We start from the raw sequence: 21,575 nt of genomic DNA on the forward strand, positions 1-21,575 counted from the left end.
ACAATCTAGATCTAGACGTTCTTACAAAACACATTTTAGCTTTTACGATTTTGCATTGCACCAGAGAATTTCCCTACCTATTCTTGGCTAACAGTGAGAATGCATGCATGAACTGCTGACAAGGTCAGGGTCTTTAAAAGGTCTTCTCTAAAAATGGGGAAAAAGTTGCTGACTTGCTGCTTTAAGCAAGATTGAAAAAATATAGATCTGTGGGATCTACACCTTTCAAATGAACTCTAAGGGAGTTTTTGCCACTGAGCAGTTCAACAGTTAATATGGTAATAGCTGTTTCTTCAACTTTGTGCACTTTTATTTACTTTGATTGTTATTAAAATTCACAGATCTCAACTTTTCTCATATTTTTGTTAAAGAACCACATTCAAACTGTCTTCAAAACATTTTAACCATACCATCAACATTTGCCTTTTATATATAGATACGTTAATTATATCTTTGTTCAAGATCCAAACTTTCAATGTTAAACTGTAAAAAAATAATCCATAATAAAAATATGAATTATTACATATTTAAACCATGATAATTTAAATAATGCAATAAATATGACATTTCAATATTTATTATGTTAGAATGATTTACTTTTTTTTTTTAAATCATGACTGTGCTACAGTCGTGGCGTCATTTCCACAAACTAGAAATTTTCTCACAAAGATTAATAAAATCTATTTTTTTATACGCAATAATTTTGTTGACTGAATTTTTCTGAGATCAATTAACAATATTTCCATGCTTTGATTCATTTTCCAATATAACTTCAATATTTAATATTATTCACGTGGTGAAGAGGCATTATGTAGAGGTTTATCTTGTAAAAATAGCTATTGTAAAATGTGATGTCTTCCCTAGAGAGCCATTCATTATATTCCCATAAAGACTACTTCTGATTCAACACTGTGGGTACGAAAGGGGAAAACGTCTATGCTAATCTATGCCAAACTCAGAATTGCCTCTTGGATGGATCCCACTGTGTGTGTGTTGCAGGGACAGGGGTATGGCTGGAGAGATGAATGATGGAAGCAAATGATCACATTTCATTATGTCTTGTTACACCCACAGAGCACCAACTAAAGCAAAGAAACTTCTTCAATAGGTTTGGAAAGCATCAAAGCAGCAAAACAAATTCAGCTGCCATTTCACACACACACACACACAGGAGTCGATATAGATCACAAAGCAGGTCCTTTAACCACAGGTTTCCACGAACTCTGGGATAAAGTCCCTTTCCTTAAAGCTCAAAGCAGGGATGAGGGGAAGAGCACTCCTATTTATTTTTGAGAGAAGGCTCTGTGATTTGGGAGTGCTGTAAACTGAGGACGCTGATACTGTTTGTACAAGTGGAAGATTACAGAGAGAGCAGCTGTGCCAGTGGCCTCAGCTATAAAACCTGGCACATTAAACAAGCCCAGAGTCACTCTAATAATTCATATAACATAGACAGAGAAAAATAAAGGCCTGGAGGATCTGCTGAATGAATAAAAACGGTCAAATCCAGTTAATCAGCCAGAAGCAACATTAGCTGGAATGTACATAAGAGTGCGTGTTTGTGTCAGCATTGAGCAAAATTCTGAATTTAACAACAGGGTCACTTTGAATTTATGAATTGGAATATGAATTGAAATGACAGGATTTTCATTAGCCAAATGCTAACCCAAAATCATTTGCATTAATTTACAGTAATTATGTATATTTGTTCCTGGACATGTAATTTATTTCTCAATACTGTAAATTGTGGGTTCAGTACAGTTAAAACAAATAACACACCTTCAACCTTTGATTATTTCATACAGCATCACAAAATATACACCATGCTGTTTTTTATATAATTTTATAGAATACATTTTAACACCAAAATCTGTTTCTATTGACTATCTACTACAATAAATAAGTGAAAATAATAGTACTAATTAAATATAAAACAAAATTATAAAATGTTATATTATTAAAGTGTGTGTGTGTGTGTGTACCTGTTTTTCTATTCTGGTGGAGACTTAAACCTGAATACACACAAACTCATGGGGACTCGTGTCACTGTGGGGACCTAAATTGAGGTCTCCACGGGTAAACAAGCTAATAAATCACATAGAATGAAGTTTTCTGAAAATCTAAAAATGCAGACAGTTTCCTGTAAGGGGTAGGTTTAGGTGTAGGGTTGGTGTAGGACAATAGAAAATACGGTCTGTACAGTAGAAAAAGCATTACGCCTATGGAGAGTCCCCACAAGGATAGCAAACCAGACGTGTGTGTGTGTGTCTGTGTGTGTGTGTGTGTGTCTGTGTGTGTGTGTGTGTGTGTGTGTGTGTGCGCGCGCGTTTGTATTATGACATGGGTATGACATAGGTATTGCAACAAGAAGATGATTTATAAGGACATTTTGAGTGTCCCCATATTTCAAAAGCCTATGTGTGTGTGTGTGTGTGTGTGTGTGTGTGTGTGTGTGTGTGTGTGTGTGTGTGTGTGTGTGTGAATAGAAATAGAAATAGAAATAGAAACAGAAAATACATTTAAAAAAATCTTTGGTGGCACTTGAAATGTTTATTATTAATATTATGTCATTGAACATGTTTCTGGTTATACAAAAAAAAAAATCTCCCATAAGAAAGAAATTTCTCATCATGGAAATGTGGAAAAGCCAAACATTTTAAGACACTTCAAGTTCCATATAATTCTAATGTTAATTTAAAATAAATATTTCTACAATAACAGTAAATTTGTGATCTCTCATTTTGTCATTGAAAAAGTCTATGAACACTGGAAACACACCAAAATCTTTACATAATAGCTGGCCACTAGGTGATGATTCTGGCACTCTCTCACACTTAAACTCTTTTACACATATTTCATGCTCTGGTGGAGAAACGCTATCATAAATGGCCAAATGAGCAGGCAGATATCAGAGCAACTGAGACTGATCCTGAGATTTAACCCCGATACCAGAAACTACTCAGGCTGTTTTCTCTCTAACACTGTTTTCTCTGCCTGTATACATTTTTCAAGTCTACTGACAAAAGCTTTCAGACTCCTTTCTGTTACTTGTAGCTCTCACAAAGTACTTTTACAAAGATCTGCACTTAGACTGTATTTTATTTTGGAAAAACTTACCTGCCACTTCAAAAGTGTGCAGGTGCATGACCTTTCAAAATGTGCGACTGTCAGTGAGTGTAGCTGTTTGTGTGCTTTAAATTTGAGTGTACATATTTCTCAGAGTGTGTGTGTGTATGTGTGTGTTTGCAGTACTTGTTGCCAAACCAGGCTCACTTTGCTGAGAGCAACATTGTTTTCTAACCATACTGTATCAATGGCCTCTGCGTTTGCCTGAACTGAGGTCAAAGCCAGTTTCGCTCTTTATAAAAACAGAGCTTTTGGCTCAGACACTGATATGTGACCTCTTGACCCCTCATCACTCTGATTCCCTCAGGAATTTCTGCAGCGTTGCTCCATCATGACTATGTGTCTTAGGAAACATGTCTGTGGCTCAGATTCAAAGTCTCTCGCTGTCTGATACATGTACGTCTTTGTTATACATTGTGTAAAATGCGTTACATCAAATGAGTAGGGTTCCGAATGCTAAGTATTTATGATACAGTGGCCAAACAATACCCCGTCAGCATTGATGCTATCCAATGAGGCCATGGGAACAGAGGAAGTGGCAACATTAAAGAAACATGGTAGAGAAATGCATAACGAGCACCTCTTTTCAAGCGTAAGCGCCATAGGTAGAGTTCAATTCATGAGTCTGAATTTGTTCTATCTAGCTATCTATCTGTCTGTCTGTCTGTCTGTCTGTCTGTCAGTGTCTGTCGATCCATCTCTCATCTATCTATCTGTCTAGCAGTATATCCACCCATCCATATCTATCTATCTATCTATCTATCTATCTATCTATCTATCTATCTATCTATCGATATGAACACCTGAGCAAATCACTTTCATGGTTGCTGTTAGTAGAACATATGGGTCAAAGGTCAATGTCAAAATGGTGGATGTAGTTTTTCTGTTAATATATTTAAACTACTGTACACCTATAGAACATACTTTATTAGATAGAAGTCCTAAAGCTCATTCAGGACATCTTAATAAAGGATTTTCAGGATATAACATTATATTATATTATATCTTTCCATGCAAAATATAAACAAATGGGCATGATCAGACATCACTCACTGTAGCTATCAGCATATTGCAAATACGTACAGAGATCAATTTATGAGTGAGTTTTTTGCAGAGTTGTGTTTGTGCAGACTTTATGCTCAATAATAATTTTAAAAGAGTGCCTGTCGAGGACTCTGGAGATCAGCAAATGTAATAGACTGACCCCAAGAGAAGAAAAGAGGAATAGAGACCGCTTGCCAAAAGCAGGGTGTTTCTAGTTCAGAGACAGCACTCTTCATTATTAAGCTTTAGCCATGTAATAAGGCGAGCTCTATCTGTGGTGCTGTTTGCCAACAGGAGGGACTTGTGGTTGCTCCAAATGTGACAGCATTGACTCCAAATGCACTGGCCTACATTCATTGTGTGTTGAACTATTTAGTAAAGTGCCCTAGGGCTCAACTTGAGTGTCTGCTCTTAACTTCATTTGATATCTATTAATGATATGGGTCATTATAATTTTAGACTATAACACTTTCCAAAAATGAGAAATGACTGGTTCACTTACACATTTTGATTTGCTTTTCATCTGTATCATTGTGCAACCTAAATTAGTTAATGTCCTTTTGTATTTGTGTGTGTGTTGGTGGTTCTCCGCATCCAAACTAAAGGCTAATGAATAAGTTAAAATAATAACATAAAAATAAATAAGAGATTTTGAGTTCTTATTCAAGTCTGCAGCCTGTGCAGAATTATAGATGACACTCTAGATGGGTGACACTCTGTACCTCTTCAAAGACCTATTCACACCAAGCATGAATATTCATAGTGAATGATGGTTTCTCAAAAAAAAAAAAAAAAAACAATATATAGAACAGAAACAATTATTTCTATATACCTATTCACATTCAGCCACTGACTTACTGTCATTTTACCAGAGTTATACATCCTAAATTGCACTATAATGGAGAACCACTTGCTGTGAACCACATTCATTTGTATGGATAATCTGAATTTATTTGATCTTATTTAAAGTTTTGGTCCTTAAAATTGAATGGCCGCAGGCTACATGGTTTCACACCAATAGGAGTCACTGAATTCATTCACTCGATTTGTTCAAACATACTGATTCATTCAGGAATTAATCTTTGCTACTGTGTGTTGCTGAGAGACACACGATGGTTGATTCTTTTTTGGTTTCGTTCGGTAATATTTTCATTGGAGGAGCAAAAACAGACAGGGTAACTGGCAATATTGTGTTTAAGATGCAAGCTACTCAATATTACCTTAACGTTTACTGAGCATTTGTATAAATTTAATGCTATATTATATTAAATGCAACAATTTCTAAATTGGTGACGCTTTCAGAATGTCTTTAATGTAACGTGGTTGGAGGTGGTTTGGGAGTGTGTTTGTAATGACTGTACCTGTGGCATGCGTGGTTTGTATGGTGAGCTGCTCTCTAGGTCAGCCAGGATGCTGGTCAGAGAGTCGATCTCAGCATCCAGACTAGAACGTCTCTCTTCTAGAGTTTTCTCAGGTCCTTTTATCTGAAACACACAGACACAGTAACCTGTAATGAAATTAGGTCTTTTAGAAAGAAGGTTGCTCTACATCGGCTAACCCACTTAATCACACTTGAACAAAGCATGCTAAAATAAAAGAAAAATGACTACATATTATACACAAAGAAGGCAATTTAGCACTCAAATACCATACATAATCCACTGTGGGCTACTATTACACAACACCTTGAGCATTAGAGCAATTGGTGATCTTTTTTTGTCTTTGTGCTTTGTCTTTTACATGTTCATTAAAATTAATAGTGGCCTCAGACAATTGGCTGAAAGTGAATTACAGTAACAACAAGACACGATTGTCTGGGAGAACGTCTTTAGGAGAAAATCTCAGTGATGTGAAAGAATAAACAAAAAACAAATAATGCTTTGTTGGTGAGACAGCTCATCTCATATTAATTGAATCACCCTTCAGCTCTCTCTCCCTCTCACGCTGTCCGCTTTATCCGTTTTCACTCTATTTAAAAGTTTCACTGTCTCCCATAATGACAATAACAAAGCTTCACTCTTACAAAGTTCTATTCACACTTGCAGGTTTCTTTATAAGATGTTTACGCTGAGGTAGCACGACACATCCATAAATAAATATCCCACCTCACTTAATCTAAATATTGGGACTGCTCTATACTAGAGCAGTTTGGCACAAGTGTTAAGTAAATTGGCAAATTAATGACAATAGTTTGTAATACAAAATATTGTAAGGTAAACTAAGGTCTTCCTAACTATTCTTAAGCAAAAACTGTATGTATAACAAGTGACTCTAAAGTCTAAGTCTTGGATGAGCAATACATCTGCAATCTACAACCAGCTCCTGTCCTTTATGTCGGAGAGGAAGCAAAGAACAAAATTATCTAAGGCATTTGAGGAATGGCAGCCATGAGACTAAAAAAGGTGTGAGGGGCAGACTTTGACAGCATTCTCGCTCCTCATCAAAGTGGGCACAACCTTCTCCCCTCACGGCTGAAGGACACTGATATCTCTTCTTGTCCTCTGTGGCTTCTTCTTTCTTTTCCCTCATCTTTACATGACACTAGATAAAAATCCTTTATGTGCATTGACAGCTTTGTGAATAATTTTTGTTTGTGTATTACTCCAGTCTTCAGTGTAACGTGATCTTTCAGAAAGCATTCTAAAAATGCCAGTTTGGTGCTCAGGTAACAATTACTTATTTGTTTGTTTGTTTGTGAAGCTAAATCCTAAATAATATTGCTCTGCACTGATTGGCTCTATATTTTTTGGTTTGCTTTAGTCTGCCCTCGTCTTTCAGATGAGAAGAGAAGAGGAGAGGAGAGGAGAGGAGAGGAGAGCTCTTAGGCCAAGATCAGTGACTGACTCTTGATATAATGTTATCTGTTTGGATTACCTGTCACAACCTATTACAACCCTAACATGCCTCTATTTTGGAGCAGAACATGCCCTAAAAAGCTTCCCGAACAATCGAGGAAAGAGCAAACAGAGGTTTGCATCATTAATGCTAAGGTCCTGAACTAAGGTGAACTTAAACTTGAACTTAAAGCGGTGGGGGGATTAATTAAGAATGAATTGCGCCTGCTGATTGTGCAGTTTATTTGCAAGGAGAGGAGAGGAGAGGAGAGGAGAGGAGAGGAGAGGAGAGCTCTTAGGCCAAGATCAGTGACTGACTCTTGATATAATGTTATCTGTTTGGATTACCTGTCACAACCTATTACAACCCTAACATGCCTCTATTTTGGAGCAGAACATGCCCTAAAAAGCTTCCCGAACAATCGAGGAAAGAGCAAACAGAGGTTTGCATCATTAATGCTAAGGTCCTGAACTAAGGTGAACTTAAACTTGAACTTAAAGCGGTGGGGGGATTAATTAAGAATGAATTGCGCCTGCTGATTGTGCAGTTTATTTGCACCTGCTGTTTGTGTTGTTCAGCGACAGATTCACTAAATGAATTATGCAAAACATGTAACGGGCACAAACATGGTTACAATGCTGAATGCTATTTGCATAGTGCAATTCCCCATCTTCCGGCTTCGTTCCTAACTCTAGGTTGCGATCTCACATACTTGACTAGGACTGTACAGCAGATACAAGAACCTGAATTGAGTCTTCAAAGTCTGGAAACAAGCCAAGTTATAATGCTCTTCTCCATCATTTTGATCAGATGATAGCCTGTCCATATCCCAAACATAGCACTGACAATGACAAGGTCATGGGTTCAGTTCCCAGGGATTGCATGAACTGATTAAATGCAGTCTATGACGATTTGGACAAAAGCATCTGTCAAATGTAAATTTGAGGAATAACTGCTGCCATGATCGTCAGAAAATAAACATCTCTTAAATTAACTTAGCAGGCAAATATGGTGATTTCTGAAGATGCACAAGCTATAATAAGCTTAGTTTACATAAAAAGGAGGCTTGTTTGGGTCTAAAAAAATATGGCAGGGGTTTAATGTAAATACACATACTGTAGTAGTATTTCAGCACATGTAGAGCATGTTTAAAAAAGATTGCATTGACAAACTACATGCAAAGGTTGTGTAAATGACTCGTGAATTGATTTAGATCTGTTTTAGGACAGTTTATGTAAATAAGGGAAATAAATACAAAGTTAGTTCCATATGATTATGTGATCAAAAGCAACTTCTGAGGCTATTTCCACAGTGCAATTCCCTGTATTGTTTCATTATTAATTATACTGTGTGCTGCAATTTATAAAAGGTTCAAGACTTTTTATTTTTTAGCCATGTTCCTATAGCAACCAAGATTGAGTCATGCACACACCACAAAAAGATCAACAAGAGTTTACAGAAATAAAATATTGTAATAACACATAAAGCCTTTGGAAAATACACACTTACACAAGTATGTAAGCATTTTCCCTTTAGCCCCTATTTTGTGAGCCATTTTAGGTGAAATATCGTAATTCCATTAGGAGAACCGGTCAGTCAGTTCAATAGCAGAACATAGTGTTATGAAAAGAAAAGGCATAGCAATCAAATGAAGCACTTCCATCGGTTACGTAAGCCATCCTTTTGCATTCTGGTAAGCACCGTTTGAAGAGAGGAAGCTGATTTAAGTGCTGAGTTTAATGAAAAACCACAGAGACAGATAAGTGAAGTTAAATAAAGACTGCATGTGTTGCTACGTGTTCTGTTACGGGAAACAAAAGAATTTAGGCCAAGTATCATTTGATTATTAATGTTCACCGCGCCAACTCCGGCCTCTTCCTCTTGTTAGTTCTGCTTAGGAGCAGAAATAATTCAACATCCCCTTTTTCATTCATGAAAGATGTAGAAAACTGGAATTAGGGAAAGCTGCGGGTCGAGCATATTGCCGCTCGTTTTCAGTAAAGTACCCACAACACGTGAAGACTTAGTACTGCTATCAGAATCAAGAGCTAAAGGTCTTCAGGGGAATGGTGTGATGAGCACAACAAAATGTGCTTTGCCGTGGATTCTTTTCTATGTCACAAACCATCTGCTGTCACTGATCTCCTCTCGTCTGAGATGTAAATATTTGTTTATTTTGAATACGCGCCCTCTAGCGGCACAAATTACATATTGTGCCTTTAATTAATAGCTCTGTTCCAAAACCTAGTGAGCTGCCCACACAAGTGGCCTCTCTTAGCTGCACTCCCAATGCAAAGGCTGACATAAAAGCTAAACTAATTCATTGTTTTAGCCACCTTCAAAGGCAGCAATACAATATCTTTCACAGAGAAGTCTATCCCACAATGCACTGTGACATGCTCAGTTGAAAAAATGATGGATGAGAGAATGAGAATACTAAAAATGGTTTCCACAAAAATATTAAGCATCACAACTGTTTTCAACATTGTTAATAATAGAAATGTTACTTGAGCAAATCAGCATATTAGAATGATTTCTGAAGGATCGTGTGACACAGAAGCCTGGACAAATTTCTGCTGAAAATTCAACTTTCCCATCACAGGAATTATAATTGTAAAATATACTAAATATAAAAGTTATTTTAAATTGTAATAATATGTTTTGTTGTTGTTTACTTTATTGTTTTTAGATGTTTTTATGTCTGAAAATGCTGAAGAAAATCACAGTAGAAGTTTTCAAACATATCAATTCCAAGAATCCTCAAATATGATATCCACCTGCGAGGGACTCCTGTCTTAAAATATAAAGGCAGTTATACATTTTTATGTAATATTCCATGTACCCATTTAAGGAAAATTTATGTTTACAGCATATAAACATATAATATTCATACAAAATATATTAAGATTCATTTTATATAGACAACATGTTTCCAAAACTGTACTGTATTTTACTGTAATTGTACTAAATCCAAAACAAATTATTTAAAAGTTACCTGAAAGATATTTACTTCAAGTCAGCATTGTATATTTTATTATGTACCGGTATAAAGCTTAAGAGAAACATATTCAATTCCATTCAAATGCATTGCTATAGCGATTTTCAGAATAAGTATTTTTCAAAAAGCAGTTTTACTAAGAAAACTAGCTTACAACACCCAATGAGCAAGATAAAGGTTACAGCCGTAAGGGAAAACTATGTGGAAAGATACATTTGTAAAGATAATTTAGAACGGAAACCTAATAAATAAATAAACCCTTACTAAAAATCAGCCCCTTTAGAAGTCCCCAGACCCCAGGTTGAAACCCCTTCCAAAGAGAATGCTGAAACATCTAAGATTTTATTTGATCAAAGCTCCACAGCCTGAAAAGTTTGAGAACTATAACTAATGTTGTAATATAATAACTATAATCAATATAGTAGAATGATGACTATAATCGTGTCATTCCGTATACTCAACAGGTTTCATTGTATTCATTAAATGCACAGAAATGATTTGAGACTGAAAGTGGACAAGAGGGAATTAATTTTACAATATACAAATCTGTTTGAACTCTGTGCAACCTCTGTCCATCAGGCATTGATGCTGGCACAATAGCAACTGACAAAGATACCATTTCAAAAGAGCATCTATACTCGTATTGTTTATGAGATGAAAATCTCCACACTGACAGTCATAAAACCGGACGAGCTTTCCGTGGAATGTCACTTTTGTAATCAGTGCAGCACGTTGCATGTTTATTTGGTACATATTTAGATGCATTGACATTTTTGTATGCGCTCCAAATTCCCCAATGAATTTGATTTACAGCAGAAGTTCAAGCAGAAGCATCTTTGCACCGACATTTAAACACACCGCAGTAAACAAAATGAATGGCTGGGTGCATTTGGCAGCAAGGATCTCCAATTTAGTCATATAACTGGCATGAAACTCATGTGGGAAATGTTAAAAAAGTGTGCACACAGCTACACCATCCAGTATATTAACATCTCTACCCTGTCCTAAAATAGACACAAATCAAACCACAAACAAAATGAACAAAAAAAATGTGCTTGCTGATGATCAACAAGTTATAAACAGTTGAATTTTCACTCATATTTGCCTCTTATATTGCTGACATTATTATTGTTTTATTTTATTTTATTATAATCCTTCAGGGCAGAATTAAATAGTATTTAAAAGAAACTAAAATACTATAAATATATATTTAACAGACATTTAAATATATGAATTAATATATTAAAAAACACTAACTATAAATAACAAAAATATATATAAAATAAATGAAGAAATTCAAATACAAATGAAGTACAATGGGCAACATAAATCTATAATCCCTCACAGGCCTAGAAGAATAAAGTGTTCTAATTACCATAGTGACATTTCCAATGGTTTATCTTTGTGGAGAAGCTCTCAAAATGTGCTACGGCACGGAGACGTCCTAAATGCAGTATTTTATCTGTAATAATCCATCAGAATTCTCTCTAGCATCCGCTGTAGCTCTGAGGTTCAGTCCTGCTCTTAATTAACTATAATATACATCGGACTGGAAACGCCACTCTGACTTAAAGGTTTTTGGAGATGTCCTTCTCGAAGTATAGAGGAGCCGACAATGCTGGTTTGTGGAGATCTGACAGGAATTCGAGAGGGATGGAAAAGAGAGTTTTTAAATTTAGAGACATAAAAGGGGGATTAAACCATTGTGCAGGAAAAATGGAACAAGTACAATGGAGAGGTGATGCCCTAAAATCTACAATCCCAGCAGTGTGATCTTCAATAAAAAGGACCACTTGAAGCACCATGCTGAATAATTTCTCCACTACTTAAATGAAAACTAGCAGGGCTGTAAATGAGAATCATTTTGATTTAGAGAGCCAAATGGAAACTCATAGTGTTTCCATTTATATTTAATTCACATGCATGGATGGATCTTGTAAATCTGCAGGTGGACACGTTCCAAAAAGACGTTCCAGTCTAGAACCGTGGGGCTTCTGTACAAAGTGCAACAGGCAAAATGGAGATTTCAGTGAAAGTGGAAAGACGGGATTTGAAAAGTGAAACATCAGTCCAAAAATGCTAAAGAGATCAGCAGAGAGCAGTGCAGTCCATTGGCTGAAATAAAAGAGGAATGCAGGCTGGATGAGAATGAGGGGTTTGCATCAAGTGGAGGGAATTGTAATTTAAGGCAGGCAGGTCACACGGCACATAAAGAGGGGTTACTGGTTCATGTGGGGACATGTAAGGACACACAACCCAAACGGGTGCCAAATTCTCTGATTTGCTCGGAATTCGTATTGGGCCTTGCATGTTTGTGCAGTTGCGCAAACATCACAGTTAACGGAGGGTACATGCGCTAGTGGTTCTGTACTGTAATAATATGTTCTTAGTTTTAAGACTTTGGATGTTGATTTCAAAACCATGGGCATGTATCTGTAGAATCTGCTGTGCAAAGTAAAAACAAAGCAATTCTGAGTTATCTTAGACTTGGACCGAGTTATCTTTCTCTATCTTAGTTTTCTAAAATAATAATAATAATAATAATAATAATAATAATGTAATAAAGCATTTTGTTTTTATGAAAAAATATTTTTCAGATAATATTTTTATTAATTTATTTTGGCTTCAGTAAAATTACATAATTATGATTTTAATTTTAAGCGCATAATGAAAAATAATATCACACTTTTTTTACACAATATACAGGTTTTTATACATTAATATACCTATAGTGCAGCTGTTTTGATATTTTAGCTCATACAGGGATCATCATATTTGGTTAATAATAATAATAGTTTTTAACTGTTATAGACTATGATGCGTCTTTGGCTCAGTTACACTCTTAAAAATGAAGGTTATAAAAGAGTGTTTTTTCCCCCCTTTTTTAACGTGTCCTTGCTAAAACTAAGTATTACTGAAAAAAAATCCTTACTGACCTCATTGTAAAGTAATTTGTGTATTTATTTAGCATTTATTATTGGTCACATTTTATTAGCCATTTATTTATATATTTAACTGCCCTTACGTTTTTGTGTGTGTACTAACTAAACCTCCCATCTCTTTCTGTTGCTGTTTAATGCAAACTGACACATATTTTTCAGATCCCTACATCTGAACTTCCTGCTGCTAATCTGTGCTTTCATTTTTCAGAATTGATTTCTGTTATGCCGGTAAGCCTTCGGAAAAACATAGCTGAATTTCGTATTTGCTTTTAAAATACATGCAAGTTGGAGGTTTCTGAAAAATTAGGGCAAATCAAACAGCTTCAGTTTCATTTATGACAATCTTATTTGGCTCCTTATATCCTTGCTTGGCTCAAGTGAGACACGAAACTTCAAGCAGTGGTCTGAATTAAGCTGACTAAAAACTGTCATGTCTTTAAGATGCATGTCATATGTTCATTTTCCATCTTTAAAAGCGGGTCAATCGTCAGCCTGTCACAGAAAATGATATGTCATATTATTGAGCTCAGTTCCCATTGCCATCATACCCAGAGATTACTGTATTAAGGCATCTGTAAAGTTTGTGACATGTCCCTTAAGTACTGCTAAGAGGATGTGCATCTAATTCTCCTACAAAATTCAACTTATGTTTCAGTTAAAAACGTTTACACAGTTTCTAGGTGGTAAGTGGCTTAAAGTGCTGTTTTTATATTGTCTACTAATGCTGTCTAGCCAACGATTATCATAAGACAGGATTATCTGTCGGTGATGAAATGAATGGAAACACTTGAAAGTGTTGAAAAAACACTGGCAAGTCTTTCCTCCAAAACTAGAGGACTTTGAGTAGCCGCTGAGAATCTTTCCTTCAGAACCAGAGGACGACTTCATGAAGTTGCTGACACACAACTTGAAGATGAATTTTCATAATTGTATTTTCTCAATGTTTTTGTTCTGCTTCTGTGTCTCTCCCTACAAATTTGGCTGGCCATCAGCTAACCGACTACCGGCTGTTATGTCAGACTCCCCACATAAGTCGCTCTGTGGAAACCTGACAGGAAACCCACAAATGAGAATCTTAACATTCCCGTAGAAACCACAAGCATATGCTGCTTACTTTGCCAAAAGGCCATGCAGATAGCTCACATACTTAGTCTTATATTGTTGATCATGTCCATTCCACCCATGCAAGTTTTCAAATAAATGTTCTTCTATTATTCACTGAATGTTTTCATGACTTCATGACAAAATCCATATGACCTTTTAATAAAAGGCTTTTTCTACTTATATATTTGAACAGTTTGGTTCTAAAATGCTATAAATCCATTTGGATTCATTTGAGTAAAAATGTGGCAAGATTGTGTAATCTTTACAAAATGTAAAAGAAAGTGGCAAGATGAAAACCACTATTTTCTGTTTCAAACTTTCACATACCATCTTTAGGTTATAATAACACTAAAAATTCAAATCCAGATTTTGATTTTCAAAAATGTATTATAAAATGTTATTATTCTTTCCCAAAATGCAATAAATCCATGACACGTTTTTTTTGTTTGTTTGTTTGTTTTTCAAATGCAATAAATCCATTGAATCAATTTAAAAGTTATTTTTCATATTGAAACTGTTGAAAATACACAACATAGTAAGTTGATCCACATATGACAGCCTCTGAACTTGGTCAATACAAATTGTATATACAGGCACTGGACTAAAAATACATTCAATCAGTCATCGCTCCCAAAATTCAATGGGTCATCTTGTTAATGCTATAAATTAATTACAACAATAAAAGAAAATGTCAACATGAACAACAATAGGCTATCACATTAAACCACAGAAACCACATTCAACTTCTACAAGTGCATTCATCTTTGCCATGTTACATTCATTAGTTGACTAGTGCTATCGGCTGTATTAACAAAAACATTAATGGCATTAATAAAAACACTTACACTGACAAGCTACGCAATAGCGCGTTCATAATCGAATGCGACTCATCTGCGATTATGAATGCGATATTGCAGTGATCTACGGCTCTGTGTATTGAATGCCGCTCCATCTGAAAGCACGTGATGGAGATTTACTATCAATCACAGAACCGGCATTACTGACGAGATGCGCATGACAATCACATGCGATTTATCGTGCAGCCCTAAGTATGTTTGTTGATCACAAAGTACAAAATAGATGAGGAAAACTAGGATGCCGGGTGTATTCAAAGTGCCGCCATTACTGTCTAGAGTGCGTGGAATGGTGCGCTGTGATTGGTTGAGCGGATATATCGCATTCTGCAGAGAAGGGAGACTGACGTTTGTCGCGGTTTGGAAAGAAAGGGAGAAAACATGACACAATAACTCGGCGTATATGGCATTTTGCGTAAAATTACAAACAGACTTTTCAATACCGACCAGATACAATACTGATTTTGGCGGAACCTTACTTTTTTTTAAAAAATGGCGTTTATCGCGTTTTGGACCCAAACTCTTCATTTATGCCCAACAAAGTCTCAGTTACTATTCAACTAATGTTTTTAGGTTGCATTTTTGATTTACGTCACCTAAGCCATGGGCTGATCAGGTTTATAATGAGTCCTCCCCATTTTTCAGATCATTCCTACCCTCCTGCCAAAGACCATTCCTTCATCCTTCTAGTATAATTAATGAGGAGGTGAACTAAGGCTGTCAGGACATAAACAGCTCCCCGTCGCATCCACAGTGCCCCTCAGGTGAACTCCAGTCCCACATTACAGCAATGGAAAAGAAATGCCCATTACATTGCATGTTCTCTTCTTGAACTCTTTCTGTCGAACAGAAATGCAAGCAGCGAGTGCAACGGTCACGTAGGCCTATTTACTTTAGTGTCCAATTAGCCTGGATATATAGAAGCATTTAATCAGCAATCTCGGTCTATTATTATTATTACCATTTCTCATTAGTCCTCACTGCCAGTGCCAGCATAACAATCCCACCTTGTTAAATAATGACTTTATTACTGTGTGCAGCATATTTAAGCTTGCAATAGAGGATGAGAATATGATCCGGACAAGGTGACGGTCACTCCTGCATAACCACAAACTTCATTATTTTTTAAATCTGTGAGTGGTAGTATAATCTGAACAAAAGAAAGAATCCTGCAATATTGTTACACAAGATAAACAAGCAATTTTCACAGAGCCCAGACCTTAATGATGGTGGGTGGTGAAGGGTGTATCACAGAGATTACTTTAATTTTGTTAATTAAAAACATGTATATGCTTTCTATTTACTCACCCTCATGTTGCTCCAAACCTGTCTGACTTTGTCTTCTGTGAAAAGATCTTTTAAATAATTTTGTCTGTACAATGAATGCCTGTGGGGTGCAAAATAACACTGGACCCCACTGACTTTCACTGTACAGAGAAAAAAAAATATCTTGTGTTCCACAAAATAAAAGTAGTCATACAGATTTGTGCAATATCTCCCAAAACTTTTAAAATTTTATTTTAACCAAAAATAAACTTGTTAAATACCTGTATGAACTGAACTTTAGCTGTGTGCGTTCCTGGGTCTTTGAGTTCAGTCCACATCATAATGCCATAAATACACAGTAAGGGAATCCAACGAACATCAAAGGCCTTACTAAATCATTCAGAATTTACTGTCCTAATCATATGTGGCATAATAAAGGACAGACGTGTATGGCTGCCACTTTCCTTTTCTGTCAGCCACACATTACGGCTTATTTGGTTATCGCTATGTGCAAGCCATGGCTGTCGGCCATGTGATGACAGAACTCACAGCATTGTTTGAGCTATAATAAGTCCAACCTTAAATCTTTCTCCCAGTGGCCTGCATGAGGAGAATGACCTTTGACCTGTGTGGTGTTCAGAATTCTCTGCACTCCGTGGAGAGAAGTGCATAAAGGGTATAATGCAGGGGTGCCCAAACTCAGTCCTGGAGGGCCGGTGTCCTGCAGAGTTTAGCTCCAACTTGCCTCAACACACCTGCCTTCAAGCTTCTAGTATGCCTACACTCTTAAAAATAAAGGTGCTTCACGATGCCATAGAAGAACCTTTTTGTCTAAATGGTTCCATAGAGAACCTTTAACATCTGAAGAACCTTTTTGTTTCACAAAAGGTTCTTTGTGGCGAAAGAAGGTTCTTCAGATTATAAAAAGGTAAGAAAGAGATTGTTCTTTAAAGAACCTTTGACTGAATGGTTCTTTGTGGAACCAAAAATGGTTCTTCTATGGCATCGCTTGAAGAACCTTTTGAAGCACCTTTATTTTTAAGAGTGTAGTACAAGCTTGATTAGCTGGTTCAGGTGTGTTTAATTGGGGTTGGAGCTAAACTCTTCAGGACACCGGCCCTCCAGGACCGAGTTTGGGCACCCCTGGTATAATGGATATGAAGTGATTGATGAAGGCAACTGCACGAAACAGCAGAGATCAACACAGTCGCATTAGGGTTCTTGGAGAACACTCAAGTGTTTACTTGAACCTTCCAAGAAAGTCATAGCAACAAAGAAGAATGAGACTTTTTGTTACTTCGTTTGCCTGTATTATTTTTAGGACCTTTTTTGTTTGTTTGTTTTGTTCATGCTGTTCATGACATGATTATGATAAATCAAATAAATCCTATTTATTTATCCATTAATCAATTATTAATTGGCTAAATTATTTGCATACTAATTGCCGAGAAAAGCCTCTAAATGAAGACAATAATAATAAATTAAAGTTGTGGCAAATGAGTAAATTATTGAATAGACATTACAAAAGAGGCTTCAGAAATCACTATATTCATGCAGTTGTGCTCTGTCTAGTTGTTTTTGAACACAAGAACACATTCTGTGACAATGACTCATGTTTAAATCTCTCCACCAGTAGGAAAACCCTTTATTACGGAACATATTGTCCCTTAAAGGGATAGATCTTTAAATATCTTTAAAAAGATGTTTTGAAAAATCTCTAAAAACAGTTACCGCTGGCTTCTATTGTACTGTAAGTGTTTATGTTCCAGATAGAGGCAAAAAAAAATAGACAGATCTGAAATAACATGAGGGTGAGCAAACAATGACAGAACTTTCATTTTTAGATGAACTATCCCTTTAAGGGGAATGTACTTGTCTAACAGGAAAAAAAATATGCCTACAATCTGCATGAGTTTACATCTTCAGATGTTTCGATTTTCATCACTGTACTTCGATTAAATCATGTTTGGAAAAACTGACAAAATTAAAAAACTCTTCAATGCAAAGCTCCTGGTGGCCCAAATCTGATCCTCACAACCCAATGTGACTGGGGAGCCTTGGGGGTCTTTTGCTAGTAAGTGCAGTCCCTCATTTGAATTTATTCTAATCTGCAATTTTATATCAGATCCACAGTTTGATATAAAAAGTAAACATTAATGTAAACAGCTATAATCTCCCCTTATCCTCTGATAACAAGCAAAGATGCCAGTAGTCTGCCACTACTGTTCAACAGTGTAAAATAATAAAATCTAGAGTGTGTATATATAGCATTTAAAATTAGAATATAATTGCTTTAAAAAAAAAGTCAAACTGACATTCAGTTATATGTATAAAATTCCATTATAACTACATTTTTATAATAATTATATAATAATAAATATTATTAGCCTAATGGTTCAATTCTTTCAGTCTAGCAAATCATGTCTCATAAACATTGCACAACAAAAATTGCTGAATTAACTGGGGGTCACCGAATAGAAAATGGTGTATGTTAATGTTAATGTGATCGTGTTTATTGTCAGTAACCATAATGTGCGGAGTACTGTGGTTTTATGCATACCTACCTATATCTATTTTTTTACTTATAGTGGCACCTAGATTCACGTTTATTTAATTTATTATTTTAAATTATTATTTTAAATTACGCATTTAATATATTTTACTAAATAATATAATTCTAGAATTTAATACAATTATAGAATTCTAATATCGCCAATTTATTGGTTTTCGACCATAACAGCTTATAATATTGAATACAATTTTAAAATCGAGGCATCCTTAGTCCAAAACAATGAAAATAAACAAGGTTATAGTGATGTGCTGTCAAGTAAATAAACAGATTTTTGCTCTTTGTTTTTTTTTTTTTCTTCCAGGTAATGGTGTTTCAAAGATTTGGGACCATGTCAATAGATGCACATTCAAAACATTCTGATAATACCCTGACTAATTTTAACTTTCATACTAAATTGTTTATCATGCAAATATGATTGTATGTAAAGTTTCCAATTGGCCACCCAAATATTTGGTTGTTTAATCCTCTTATATCAAAAGAGACAATTAAGTTACAAGAGATAAAACAGCAGTGATGTGTCTGGATTACACTTCTCAAAATGAGTTTTTGGATTACAGGCCTACTACAATCTAACCTAAAGCTCCATAGGATTTCTATATGGAGAGCCCCTTTTTAACTTTAGTATAAAGGGGGGGTTGGGGCAAGCGCACAAACACAAACCCTCTATATTTCATTAAAAATTGTTATTTTACTTTGCATTTTACTGGACCATTCAACAGCATACATTATTTACTGATATGACAATACTTGCACAACACAGCTCAGAGAGCATTACTTAAATCATCTTATGAGCTCATCCACACATACCCTCTCTGCTAAACAATGTTTTCCATTTGTATTAAACATATGTTTCCCGAAAAACAGATTGAGAGTTATTTGTGAAACAAAAGTTTGTTTTGAAGTGTGCTTGACTATTCAAAAACCAGACAATTGTGATTTGCTTTCTAAACTAAATTATGGATCCTATGGATTAAAAAAAAATTCTTAAAGGGATAGTTCACCCAAAAATAAAAACATTATTTTGAGAATTTGTTGTCGTTGTTTGTTTGTTTGGTTGGATTTGTCCATATAAATAGAATTAGATGTTCACCAAAGCTCTAGTTACCAACATTTTTCACAAAAAAAAAAAAAACGTATTTTGCGTTCAAGGTCATACAGGTTTGGAACAACATGAGGGTGACATAATTTTCATTTTTGGTTATATTATCACTTTATAATACTCCATTTGCTATGGGTTCACCACACCAAAAATTGACCGTGCACACTTGAGCAGCCACGTGGTGCAATGTAATGATATAAAAAAACAGCAGGCACAGCGGGTCACAGTAAATGTCAGACTCCGAGGCATGTGCTGATGACTGCAGCCCACCACAACTCTAAAGTTCTATATTACGGACCCATGTCTAACACTTTAAGAGTCTTATGTTATACTACTTATAAGTAGTTTTTGATAGATTTAGTTGGACCACACTTTGTACAACAACAGATTTGACCCAAACAGTTAAAGAGTGTCACCTGTGACGGTTATGGCAAAGTTGTAGACTGGCTAATAGAAATGAGGAAAAAATAATTCATTAATGAACATTCAGTAATTGGTGGAGATACAAATGTGTAAGATTTTCATTTGAATCCTTGGATTTTAAAACTACAAATATGCCTCATTTCATAGCTATTTCTACTGTTGTCCAACCACCCAAGTGTAACCTATGTGGTGGTAGTGGGAAGGGGAGAAGCAAACTGACCCCTGTCAATGGCATTCACCCTGTCAGGTGGTCCTATGTATTGCTAAAAACAGCATCTGAAAAAATAAAGCTGATATACCTTTTTTTCTGAGTTGCACAGATATTATTTTTCTTGCAGTGCAGTGAAGTGGTCTTCCTTACACAGAAATGACTTTAGATACAAGTGTGTGTGCTGGAGTTATTGTGTATAAGTGAGCTTGTGCAAGTGTGTATCAATCTGGTTGAGCAACTAGTGGTTCCCGCCAAAACGGGTAAATAAGATTCTGAGGTCACTTTTTTCAGACTGTCTGTCATGTAAAACTGCATTTGTTCTTTCAATTTCAATACAGATGAAATACACAAACTTTTCACTAAAAAGCAGCACGGTCTGGAAACTATGTAAAGCAGGTGTTTACACGCCCTTCATTCTTTTGTTTGGTTTTTGCTTTCTTGAACAACCGAGTGAACAAGTTCCTGTTTTTACTGACTATCCACTGTGAATTAGACATGCAGGTGTTTAACTGTTGAGCACTGAGTTGGCTGACTCTAAACTCATATACATAACAGGCAATTTTGAGGTTTTTCACATCATAGGATGCCATGGTCATGTAGAAAACAAACTTCATACTGGCTATAGATATATAGTGATATTCTCAATGTTGCTCAGAAGACAGGATACAGGTTTAACTCATTTGAAATACTTCTGCTTAAAGTTACACTGTCAGATATGCAAAATAAATCTATCGTATCTCTTGCTCTGGCTACTGTGTATAGACCACCAGGGCCGTATACAGATTTCCTAAAATAATTTGCAGATTTCCTCTCAGACCTATTGGTTACTGTTGATAAAGTGCTAATTGTCGGAGATTTTAACATTCACGTTGATAATACAAATGACGCATTAGGACTTGCGTTTACTGACCTAATAAACTCTTTTGGAGTCAAGCAAAACGTCACCAGGCCCAATCATCATTTTAATCATCCGCTAGATTTAATTATATCGCATGGAATTGATCTTACTGATATAGATATCGTACCTCAAAGTGATGATGTTACTGACCATTTCCTTGTATCGTGCATGCTGCGTATTACTGATATTAGCTATTTGGCTCC

General features: G+C 35.8%; 1 protein-coding gene across 1 annotated transcript in view; it reads right to left on the reverse strand.

Annotated features, from left to right (window-relative positions):
* Window positions 1-21,575, reverse strand: part of LOC107552245 (lipoma-preferred partner homolog) — a 206,543-nt gene that overhangs the window by 123,162 nt on the left and 61,806 nt on the right. Inside the window, exons 4-5 of the mRNA XM_016234101.1 lie at window positions 11,623-11,636; window positions 5,532-5,654 (exon numbers count right to left, since the gene is read on the reverse strand). Coding sequence (XP_016089587.1) covers window positions 5,532-5,654; window positions 11,623-11,636 — 137 coding nt within the window. The remainder of the gene's footprint in view (window positions 1-5,531; window positions 5,655-11,622; window positions 11,637-21,575) is intronic.

This window comes from Sinocyclocheilus grahami, unplaced genomic scaffold (assembly GCF_001515645.1).
Source record: "Sinocyclocheilus grahami isolate Dianchi unplaced genomic scaffold, SAMN03320097.WGS_v1.1 scaffold444.1, whole genome shotgun sequence".
Taxonomy (NCBI): domain Eukaryota; kingdom Metazoa; phylum Chordata; class Actinopteri; order Cypriniformes; family Cyprinidae; genus Sinocyclocheilus; species Sinocyclocheilus grahami.